The sequence below is a fragment of the Dipodomys ordii genome, unplaced genomic scaffold (genome assembly GCF_000151885.1).
Source record: "Dipodomys ordii isolate 6190 unplaced genomic scaffold, Dord_2.0 Scaffold188, whole genome shotgun sequence".
NCBI lineage: Eukaryota > Metazoa > Chordata > Mammalia > Rodentia > Heteromyidae > Dipodomys > Dipodomys ordii.
Genome location: NW_012267404.1, coordinates 2,845,559 through 2,858,021, shown reverse-complemented (window position 1 = coordinate 2,858,021; position 12,463 = coordinate 2,845,559). Strand labels below are relative to the sequence as shown.

General features: G+C 37.8%; 1 protein-coding gene across 2 annotated transcripts in view; it reads left to right on the top strand.

The window, feature by feature from the left end:
• The window catches only part of LOC105999359 (cytochrome P450 2C5-like), a 14,644-nt gene extending 2,387 nt beyond the window's left edge, over window positions 1-12,257 (top strand). For both annotated transcript variants that reach the window (XM_013034332.1, XM_013034333.1), the window contains exons 2-9: window positions 531-693; window positions 837-986; window positions 3,856-4,016; window positions 4,549-4,725; window positions 5,499-5,640; window positions 6,883-7,070; window positions 8,686-8,827; window positions 11,693-12,257. In XM_013034332.1, the coding sequence (XP_012889786.1) occupies window positions 531-693; window positions 837-986; window positions 3,856-4,016; window positions 4,549-4,725; window positions 5,499-5,640; window positions 6,883-7,070; window positions 8,686-8,827; window positions 11,693-11,874 (1,305 nt within the window). In that variant the 3' untranslated portion in view covers window positions 11,875-12,257. The remainder of the gene's footprint in view (window positions 1-530; window positions 694-836; window positions 987-3,855; window positions 4,017-4,548; window positions 4,726-5,498; window positions 5,641-6,882; window positions 7,071-8,685; window positions 8,828-11,692) is intronic.
• The last annotated feature ends 206 nt before the right edge of the window (window positions 12,258-12,463 follow it).

Genomic DNA, 12,463 nt, shown 5'->3' with positions numbered 1-12,463 from the left:
AAAGGAGGAGGCTGCAATGCTTGGTAAGAAATGTATGCATTATCCTGCCCATATAATTGTAACCCCTCTGTACAGTATGTTCACAAATAAAATAAAAAACAAAAGGAGCAGTATGGAACAATACATTAGTCAAGCATCAAAAGTTTAATGAACAGAAGTTCAAATCTTAATTTTCTATTCATTCACCAAGGGACATCAGAAATAAGTTAGAATTCTTACACCTCACCTGCATTCACTATGAAACATGATGAATACATTCATTGGATACTATGAAACATGATGAATATACTCAATAACTCTATTCATGTAGAGACTAATCTGTGCACCAACTTGCTCAGCAGGTACCTGATATATTGCTGGCTATTCAGAAAGTGGCAGCTCTAAAACTCACCATTCATGTATGAACTTCAGAACTATTTCAAACTCTGTGTGTTAGACGGAGCATAAACGTTTCAATAATATTATCTGTTTGAAATAGACCACATATTGACTTTTCTTGATATTATTTGGGCTTTCCTTCTCATTTTCAGTTCTCAAAAGTCTATGGCCCTGTGTTCACTCTGTATTTTGGTATGAAGCCCACTGTGGTGCTTCATGGATATGAAGCTGTGAAGGAAGCCCTGATTGATCATGGCGAGGAGTTTTCTGGAAGAGACACATTTCCAGCTATAGACCAATTTAGTAAACGGCATGGTAAGTGTGCCTGAGAGTGTGCATATTTGCATAATGGGCAGTGGGTGTGGTTTTGGGGAAAAAGAACACAGAGATGTGTGGCTTTCACCTTCATCTGTCTGGCCTTGGATCTCCCTCTCAGTTTCTGATGCTCCTGCTTCTAGGAATCATTTTTAGCGATGGAAAGAGATGGAAAGAGATGAGACGTTTCTCACTCATGACCCTGCGGAATTTTGGGATGGGGAAGAGGAGCATTGAGGACAGAGTTCAAGAGGAAGCTGGCTGTCTGGTGGAGGAGTTGAGGAAAACCAATGGTGGGTGCTGCTTTCTCACTGACCTGTACAGATTGCTCTCCTTGCTCTTGATGCCCTTGGGAACATTTCAGGAGCAGCCAGATCTTTCACTTTGGGTCTGAGTTGTGAGCTCAAGTAGAAGAGGAAGGCTTCAGTCGAATGGCAGGCAGTAGTTGTGCATCCAGGTTGTGTGCGTTTACTCCCTCAAGAGGGAAATGCATCATTTGAAACATTGAAACATCATTTGAAACATTCCCCTCCTTTTCCTTTCCCTTTCCATCATTTTCCTTTCTTCTTTCCTTATTCTTCCCATCCTTCCTCCTTCTTTCAAGCATGGCTGTACCTGCAGAGTGATCATCAAACATGGGTTCATCCTATTCTATCTCAAACTTATGAATGTAGATATTGTGGCTATGTTCTGGGCTAATGAACAATGTTTTCTCCTTCACATAAATGTGAGTTATTTATTTTTGCCATAGCCAGGCTGGGACGATGGTCCTCTTGCCTCAGCCTCCTGAGCACTGGCATTGCAGACATTCTCTATCTTGCGCAACTTGATTTTGAGATAGGATTGCATTAACATTTTGTCTGTGCTCACTTATTAACTGCAATTTTCCTATCTATGCCTCCTGGACTTACTGATAAATCATTTTGCTTGACCTCTTTTGGATTGTGCTATTATGGTGATTGCTTTCCTACTACAGTCAACTCTACTCACCTACTAAGTAAATCATTTTCAAAATGAATCTGATTATTCATTTGGGCTAAATGATTGTTTTGAAATTCCTCCAAAGAAAGTGAAAGATTCAAAATAAAAGCTTAACTGTAAATGATACATAAGTAAATCTACAATCTCCTTGCTTCTCAAATTATTCTCAATCTCCTGGGCTAAAAGAATACATTTTCTGATATATTAGAACATTGTACTGTCTATGAAATGTGGCATACAGGAAGATAACAAGTTTCTTAAGCTCAGAGGCCCTACTATTTAGTCAGAACACGTTAAATCATGTCACCCTTAGTTAGGGTATATGTATGTACATTTGTGAGCTTGTTACCCATAAAGCATATTGATCAATTGATCCAGCCATTTCCCTGCAGAGGTTACAGCCAAAAAGAAACCTTGAGTAGAATTTAATTTCTTTATTATGTTATAGCAATGTAAACTTGGCCTAAGCGATGGGTATAACTTCCAAATTTTATGAAGCATATTACTCAGTTGAAGACTATGTAGAACAGCATCTCATAATCCACAAATGTCAACTATGTCTAATAAATTGATATTTGGATTTTATTGGAAATGTTGTGCATTTACTCCCTCAAGAGGGAAATGCATCATTTGAAACATTGAAACATCATTTGAAACATTCCCCTCCTTTTCCTTTCCCTTTCCATCATTTTCTTTTCTTCTTTCCTTATTCCTCCCATCCTTCCTCCTTCTTTCTTTTTTTCTTCCTTTCTTTCTTCCTTCCTTCCTTCCTTTCTTCCTTCCCCTTTCTTTGTCCTTTAGTTCCTTCCACTTCCTTCCTTCCTTCCTCATTCCTTTCTTCCCTCCTTCCCTCTGTTTCTCCTTTCTTTCTTTCTCTTTCTTTCTTTCCCTCCCTTCCTTCCTCATTCCTTTCTTCCTTCCTTCCCTCCATCTCTCCTGTCTTTCTTTCTTTCTTCCTTTCTTTTTTCTTTCTTTCTTTCTGCCTTTCTTTCCTTCTTTCTGCCTTTCTTTCTTTCCTTCTTTCTGCCTTTCTTTCTTTCTTTCTTTCTGCCTTTCTTTCTCTCTCTCTCTTCTCTCTCCCTCATTCTCATTCCCTCCCTCCTTCCCTCCCTTCCACTCTCTCTTTCTTTGTGTCTGTCTTGCTTGCATGCTTGCTTCTTTGCTTCCTTTCATCAGTACTGGGGTTGACCTCATGGCCTCAGCTTTCAAGGAGGTTCTCTAACAATTAAATCATTCTACTATATCTTTCTTTAATTCTTGTTCACATAGGTTCTTGCTTTCTCCCAGGCTAACCTTGGACTGTTATTCCCCTACTTTTGACTCTTATAGATTAGGGGTATGAACCACCACACTCCGCCACCAATTTTTATGTCTTCTTTTGTTTCCTTTACTTTGGGTGGATATGTGAGTAAAAAACACTTATTTGCTGGGCTAGGAAGGTGGCTCAGTGGTAGAGTGTTTGCCTTGCATGCATGAGGCCCTGGGTTCAATTCCTCATACGCAGAAAAAGCAGGAAATGGTCCTGTGGCACAAGTGGTAGAACACTAGCCTTGAGCTGAAGAGCTAAGGGACAGTGCTCAGGCCCACAGTTCAGGCCCCATGACCAACAAACAACAATTATTTGCTTACACCAAAAATTTCATTTTAGGTTTTCTGCTCTTGACATTATTCTTTCAACTCATAATTTAGTTATGTTCTGCTTTTCCTCCAACTCATAAGTTAACCCACTCTTTCTTATTTAAAGAAAGATTATTTTAGTCATTATTTGTACATAAAAAGTACCTGGTACTCACTAATTTATTACCATCCCTTTTAGTAGTGCTTTTTCTACATGCCTGACAGAGAGAGGAGACTTGTTCTGAAGGCATACATTATCTGTTATTTGAAGTCTTTTTTCCTTCAAAATTGCAAGCATTTGATGTCAAATAGGTCTAAGCAAACGTTAGTGAATATGAAATGAATATGTGAATCTCCATTATTTAGTTAGCTAGATTATAATGTCCAACTGCAGATTGGGTTCAATGTGACCAGCTGCTTAATATATGCTAAGTTATTTGCTATAAAAGGAAATGTGTAGGAACAGAACACCTAAAATTACTCAAATTACTTACCTGCTAACAAAGGCAAAGTGTCTGGCATATATACTTTAATGCCATTTTAAAAGTGTTTTCTATTTTCCAGGCACACCCTGTGATCCCACCTTCATTCTGGACTGTGCTCCCTGCAATTTGATCTGCTCCATTATTTTCCAAAATCGGTTTGATTATAAAGACCAGGACTTCCTTAAGTTAATGGAAAAATTCAACGAAAACCTCAAAATTCTGAGCTCACCATGGATTCAGGTGAAGCCAGAATCTCTTTTCCCTTCAAACTAACTTCTTTCTTTCTCTCTTTTCCCTTTCTTTCTTTCTTTCTTCCTCCCTTCTTTCTTTCTTTTGTTTCATCATTAGCTACCATATATAAAATGTGAATTAAATAAGTCATGTCATGCTAGATTGGGAAGGGAAAACATTAATTTAAAATTTGAGTAAATGTGTACATGAGTTAATGTGTACACAAAAGGTATATGAATCTCAAAAATGTTTATCTCCTTTCTCCTACAGGTTTTTCAACCTGTATAGATAATTTTTACATATGTACAATAAAATACCTTGAAGCAGGCATATTTTATTCATATGAAATGAATTCTAACCATGCCATCCATATCAGTTTGTTTTGTATATATTATTAAATCTATATAATATGTATGTGTATATATGTGTGTATATTTTTGCATATTTGTCATACACATACATATAAAATATATATACATTATATATATACATATGTGTGAACTCTACATTTCATTAAATAAATTATTGTTCTTTGTTGTAGGTCTACAATAGATTTCCTGCTCTCATTGATTATCTACCAGGAAGTCATAAAAAACTTCTTAAAAATGCCAACTATATTATAAATTTTGTTATGGAGAAAGTGAAAGAACATGAAAAACCTCTGGATGTGAACAACCCTCGGGACTTCATTGACTGTTTCCTGATACATATGAAGCAGGTAAAATGCTTACATCAATGTAGTCCTTTGATTGCTTGGGAGTTCTGTGGTTCACTGAATTCCTCTGTGATTACTAGAGACACTCACAGGTTCAGCCCAAAAAGGAATGAAAGCACTTCAAGTACTTATTATGAATGTGATTCTATATCAGGCATCCTGAAAAACATAAATTAATCTGTTCAATGATAAAACATACTTCCTTTCTTTACATAAAAATGGTCTCCCTGAAGAGAAACTGATTGTACAGAGTAGTCCAAATAGAAACCATTTCCAAATGTTATAAAATACAACATCTTTTCCTGTCTGCATTTTAAATATATTATAATAACACTTGCTGACTTCCACAGTTTCTAGAGGAAAGTGAGCTACTGCTCATATTGAGGGTACTGTGTGAGGAATTGCTTCTCTCTTGCTGCTTTCAATTGTTGGTTAGTCCTTAATTCCCAGCAGATGGATTAAAATATGCTGTGGCATGAATCTCTTTTGCTTTATTTTCTTGACTCTCATTGAATTTCCTACATGAATTTCATTCATGACTTTCCTTGAATTGGAAACTTTTCAGCCATTATATCTTCAAATAGATTCTGCTTCTTCTCTGCCTTTGCTCTGTCTACCATTCTAGTGACAAGCATCTTGTCATACTTCCTGTTCTGTCTTATATTTGTTACTTATCTCTTCTTCTTGCTAGTTCTGCTGTTGCTTTTTTGCCTTTTATGTATTCTATTTTCTATTGGTAAGCCATTTGTGGAATAATTTCATGCATGTATTTCTAGGAAAAGGACAATAAACAGTCAGAATTTACTTATGAAAACTTGGTAATCTGCGCTGCTGATCTGTTTGCAGCTGGCACAGAGACCACCGGCACCACCCTGAGGTACGCTCTGCTGCTCCTGATGAAGCACCCACACATTGCAGGTAGGTCCTCACATGAGAGTTAAGTGACTTCCAGAAGGATATTGAGAAGATTCTTCTTTTCAGCACATTTCAGCTTGTTTGTTGAAGTCAGCCAGGCCCAAAGAAACATAGGTCCCATGGTTTCCCTTATTTGCAATAACTAGTATATGTCTGAGACCAGCAGAAACAGTCAGATAAGTTGATGTTAGGTAAAATGAACCCCAAGATAAGGACATAAATGATTTTTCTTTCTTGCTATTGTTTCTAACACATTTATAAGATGCTTTTTTTGTTGATTTGTATGTCCCTCCCCCACCGTATAAACCCTGTTTTCATTGTATTTGATGTTGGTATAATTTGGGGAGGGGAATGGGAAAAAACAAATTGTTTAAATAGGGATACAGAAATTCATTTTTATTCTTTCTACTTCTTTGCTTTTGGTGTTGCTGGGGTTTGAATTCAGGGTTGCACACTTGCTAAGCAGGCATTCTGTCACATTCAGGTTGAGCACAGATATGCATGGACCACAGCTACAGTGGACAAGGTGTGACTGGGCAGTTGAGCAGGGTGAAACCAGTTTTGGGAAAACAGCATACTAGGCAAGACAGTAAGATCAGGGCACCGAAAAGCCCTGCTTTTTCAGGTGTTGTTTTGATTAATTTAGCATATAATTTTAGTTTGTCTTTCTGTGACAGTTATACATTTTTCACTAAAATAAGTATTGATTCTATTTATGTATTATTTATTTAGTGTCAGTAATTGAGCTTGGACCCAGGGCCTGTGCTCTTGATCAGCTTTTGTGCTCATATCTGGTACTCTACCAATTGAATTATGCCCCTTCCAGGTTGTTGTTTTTTTTTTTTTTTTTTTTTGCTACTTAACTGTAGATAAGAGTCTCTTGGATTTGTCTACTCAGGCTGCATTTGAACCTCTCTCCTGAGTTCTCAGTCTCCTGAGTAGCAAAGATTATAAATGTAAACCACCAGCATTTCACATGATTGTTCTTAAAGCATTTAATTACTTCTATTGAAATCATATCCATGAATGCTAAGTCACAGTGGAAAATGATATATCACAATGTCTGTTTAGTAGATGAGTGATCAATGCTTATGACAACTTGCTTCACTTGTGTAAATATACCCTATCAGAATCATTTATATTTGTAATAATGTTGGATCACCTTCATCATTCTTCAAGCAACCCAAATTAATGACAAGTATATATTGTATTTCTGTTAGTCATTTCTTGCTTGTATCTTGCCAGCTAAAGTCCAGGAAGAGATCGATCAAGTTATTGGCAGGCACCGGATCCCCTGCATGCAGGACAGAAGCCACATGCCCTACACAGATGCTGTGCTGCATGAGATCCAGAGATACATTGATCTTGTACCCAACAACCTGCCCCACTCAGTGACCAGTGACATTAAGTTCAGAGGCTACATCATTCCCAAAGTAAGCAGATTTTGTCTATGCTGTACCTCAGTGCTCTTCATGTTCCCAGATGGATAGAATAATCTCAATTCTCTGCAAACAGAAGAGGAGTAAATATAAAACTCCTACAAGTATCAGCTTGATAGATTTTGCAGCTGCTTCCAGTTTGGGGTTGTTAAACTTGGACACAGGTCTCATTGTTTGGCACTATGTGTCTTCTGACTTTGTTCTACAACTTTGAAATTGTTTGGCTATTCATAGGTTTGTGATTCCAAGGTAATGATACATGTTCAGTTTGTTAATCTTGTAAACACTGTTATGGGAATTTTTTTGCATGGATATCAATAGATAGATGTGTAACTGGAAAGGGGTAATGGTGAGTAGCTAAAATGACAGGAATGAGCCATCAGTGCCAGATTTTTCACTTCTTTTGAACACTTTACTGTACTGCTAGCTTGTCCAGGACAGTGCTGGAAAGACTGGTAGTAGTGAGAATTCTTCTTTCTCACAAGGGAAGTCAGGAGGCTTCCTCACTCCCAAGAATGATGCCTTCAATAGATTTTAGTAAATATCCTTCATCAGATAGGGAACTTTTTTCTCTTCTGTGAATTTGGTCATAAAAATGCACACAATTTTCTCAAATCTATTCTCTGCATCTATTTCCTTACTTAAAGCACATATTAAGCTTTTATTATCGCATTTGGATTAGCATAAATATCTTGTCTTCATAAGTAGGAACAAGTCCTTTCTTTGTTTCCTCTCAGTATAATAATATTAACAGAGAATCCAGCCAACGGTCATATGAAATGCTCCTCAGAGTGACTTTGTGCCAGTGTTGTCAATTAATTAGATTTCAGATCAGGTTCTTTTAATGAAAACTACTTGTGTTCTATTCAGGTGACTGAATCACATGGGTGAAGTTGAGACAAAAATGACCCTTCTGTCATTGTTTATTGTACTCTCCTCACTTAATAAGTAGATATCTGCTAGCTCTTTCCATCCTTGGAACTGGGTTTTATGTGTACTTGATTAAAACCAATATTAATGCCCTATTAAATAATAATTACAAAGAACTCCTCTATGTCCAAATGAAGACAAACTGCATAGCAATGTTATAGATTAATTGTATATTTCTTTGTTTTTGGTTTTGTGTTTTCCCTCCAGAAGATCACATTACTAATCTAATCAAATATTTATTAATAAGAAGTGAGGTGAACAGATACTATGGACATTCAAATAGAATCTTCCCTTAAAAACCACAATCCACATGAATTACATGGAAAAGGAAGTGATCAATTGGAACAAGAAATAGAGACAGAAACAAATATCCAAGCTTGATAATAAGAAGAGATTCAGTCGTTTCGATGTCAAATGCCCAAACAATCAGTAGTTCCAAGCTACTGCAGGTTGTGTCAGCAAGATCACTACCACTGCCTCAAACTTCATCCCTATTGGTCACATGATCTGTCTTCTCGGAAATGCCACATACCCACTCTGGCCTTGTTTTCCCTTTTATAGCCCAAGAACATGTGGATTCCACTGTGATTCCACTGTGGATTCCACATGTGATTTCCACTGTAATTTTCTGCTCCTTCATTTCTGTATAACATGGCTCATCTTTATGTGCTGTTTCTAGGGCACAGCCATAATAACATCTCTGACATCTGTGTTGTATGACAACAAGGAATTCTCCAACCCAAATGACTTCAACCCTGGCCACTTTCTAGATGAGAGTGGCAACTTCAAGAAAAGTGACTACTTCATGCCTTTCTCAACAGGTACGATAAATTAATTTTAAGTATGCTCCATGGGAGAAAACAGCTTATAGTGGTGATCTGTTGTAACTTATGTGGCATCTCTTCTAGAGTTGCTTTTTTTCCCTAAGTCAAAACACCACTTGTAAAGCCCAAAGCCTACACACTCATACTCCTCAGTGTGGAGTCTTAATGGTGGCTACAATAGGATGCATTTAGATTGTTGGCTATTTCTTACAAACTGAGAAAGATACAGTGCAGGTTGTTTGCATTCTTCTGAGGCATCACAGAGGTAATGGAAATATTTCCTTAGAAGTTAAAACTTATTTAAGTGCTGGGATGCATGCATGAAGCTCAGGGTAAGATTCCTCAGTACCACATAAGTAGAAAAATCCAGAAGTGGCACAGTGGGTCAAGTGGTAGAGCTATAAAGAGGCTCAGGGACAGAGCCCAGGCCCTGAGTTCAAGCCCCAGGACCAGCAAAAACTAAACAAAGCAAAAAACTATTTAAAAGTTCCTCACACACAAAAAAGTTCCTCATACACCAGGAAAAAAGTGATATGACTCTGTATCTTCACTGAGGAAGTTCTGTATCATGATGGTCACCCTCATCAGGGAGGAGATTGAAATCCAAACATACAAAAAACAAAGTCAGCAAATGACTGGATATCCAATTAGGAAAGAAGAATAAATGCTTCATTTTAGTCTAATAGAACCAAATCACTGAGATACAGATTACAGATGTACAGGCTACTGCAGGAGAATCTCTAGCCTCTTTTTCTCCCATGATTCACTATGAACAATGACATGGATCAAGGAACAGTCTAGCCTTTAAAAAGGTACTTAAGTGGTATCAAAATTGAGACAGAGTAAATGGAAAGAGGTAAAGTCAGACAGGGAGTTTCTAAGGAAATAAAGAGTCAGAGAAGCAGTACATTTGCTCCTAGTTAAGATGTTAGAAATCCTGCCAAATAACCATGAGATTATGGATATATTAGGATTATGGCCTATACCCTGCAATGATTACAGAGCACCTTGGTCAGCTATCTTAGATATTATATGCTTGTACCTTCGGTGTGTGCTGGGTTTCCAAACTGACTTCCTTCACTGATTTTTTTTATTTTATTTTTATCAGTACTGGGAATTGAACTCAGAGCCTCAGGCTTTAGGCTGATGCTCTACCACTTGAGTCTTACCTCTGGCTCTTGATAACTCTTATTTTTTTTATTTACTTTTTTGGGTCTGGTCGTGGGGCCTGAACTCTGGGCCTGGGCGCTGTCCCTCAGCTCTTCAGCTCAAGGCTAGCGCTCTACCACTTGAGCCACAGTGCCACTTCCGGCTTTTTTCTTTTTGCTTATGTGGTGCTGACGAATTGAACCCAGGGCCTCATGAATGCAAGGCAAGCACTCTGCCACTGAGCCACCTTCCCAGCCTGATAACTCTGATTTGAAGATATGTTTTTTATCTATCACTGTGGTTGCCATGATCACTAAGGCAGATTCTCTCTGTAAGAATGCACATTACTACACAAGGGAAAAAGAAAAAAGTTAAGAAATTTGATTACTCCAGGTGATTAGTACTTTACTAAAAATACGAATATGCAACTATTTTTTGTTTGAAGGTATCATAGAGTGACAAGAAAAAAATTAAGTTTGACCTGTGTCTTAAATGTGATGTAAGAAAAGTATATCTTAGCCAATAGAGATAGCATGACATAATACTTGGAAATTAATGGTGTATATCAGCTAGATAAAATTATGTTAATTGGAAAGTGAATAAAAGGTGTAACTAATGGAGAAAAGAACTGTAAAACAGTTCATTGGAAATTGCAAACACAAGCAATATAGATATGTTTCAAGAAGAACATAGAAGGAAATTTGGCCAGACACTAGTGGCTCATGCTATAAATCCTAGCTACTCTGGAAGGCAAGTTCTTTCTAAACATCACAATCTAAGCCAGACCAGGCAAACAAATCCAAGAGGCTTTTATTTCTAATTAACCACCAAAATGCTAGAAGTGGAAATGTGGCTCAAATCGTAGAGTGACAGCCTTGAGAGAAAAATCTAAGCAAGACCACAAGGCTCTGAGTTCAAGCCCCAGTACTGGTACACAGAAGAAAAAAGAACTATTTTTTTTCTTTTTTTGGGGGGGTCCAGTCATGAGGCCTGAACTCTGGGCCTGGGAGCTGTCCCTCAGCTCTTCAGCTCAAGGCTAGCACTCTACCATTTGAGCCACAGTGCCACTTCCGGCTTTTTTTTTTTTTTGCTTATGTGCCTCAGGCATCCAAGGCAAGCACTCTACCACTGAGCCACTTTCCCAGCCCCAAAAAGAACTATTGAAATTTATTTTAAAACAGCATTTTTTTTGCCACTCCAGGGGATTAAACTCAGGGCTTGGGCATTTTCCCTGAGCTTCTTTTACTTCAGTCTAACACTCTACCAATTGAGTCACAGAACCACTTCTGGCTTTTTCTGAGTAGTTTCTTGGAGATAAGGGTCTCATGTACTTACTTTCCTGCCCCAGCTGGCTTTGAACCATGATCCTCAGATCTCAGCTTCCTGAGTAGCTGGGGTGATAGATATGAACACCAGCACTCAGCTCAAAACGGCAATTTTAGTGTGAAAAAACTTAAAATATTCATAGGAGCCTCATATATAATAATAAATAATGTTAATTGATATACTTGCTAAGATCACATGGTATTATATCATAATCAATCGACCCATCATTTGGCCATTTGCCCATGTACCTTATCCTTCCATCTTCCCAGTCATGCATCCACTAAATCATTAAAGAACAATCCTTTTCTCATGTCTGTTTACAAATGTAGTGTTTCTCATAGTGAGTTAAATAGTAGGTGTCACAACATTATTTTATTTTTGTTTTAGGAAAACGGATTTGTGCAGGAGAGGGGTTGGCCCGCATGGAATTCTTCATATACCTGATCTGCATTTTACAGAACTTTAAACTTAAACCTCTGGTTGACCCAAAGGATCTCAACACCATCCCTGTTTGCAATGGATTTACTAGTGTGCCACCTCCATATCAACTCTGCTTTATTCCTGTCTAAACAAGAGCTCTGCCACACATCTGCAGTGCTTCTGACTGCAATTGTTGTCTCCTTTCCCCAAGAGTGTTACCTTACTCCCATATCTCCTCTTTCTCTTTTGATCCAAGGGGCACTTGTTCACCATTCTGGAGAATTTTCTGGGTTACTGCACCATATCTGCTATTTCCAATGCTCTGTAAGAATTGCATGGGTCATTCTAACTCTGAAACTTAGTTATTATGTTATCCCTGTAAAACAGCAAAATGACTAGCATATGTCAATTCAGAGTCATTTCTCTTTTGCAAGTTCTTAATAATCAGCACTATGAATTACTGGGCATATCTTGGATACTCTTTTCTATGGATGATTGAGATAAGCATTGAAATAAAATAGCATCAAAGATGTGTGGTCTGTACAATGGAAATCACAGAGAACATCAAAGAGAAGATGGTATGAAGCCCTATCATGATTACTAGAGTTATGGATTTAAAACAGAGAAAACCTGTCCAGAAGCAGTTCTAACCTGTAGGGAGTATTGAATGAAACAGCCGGAGAAAGAGACATTAAGGTTAAGATTCATGGCCTTGCTTTCATGTTGCTGTGAACCAAA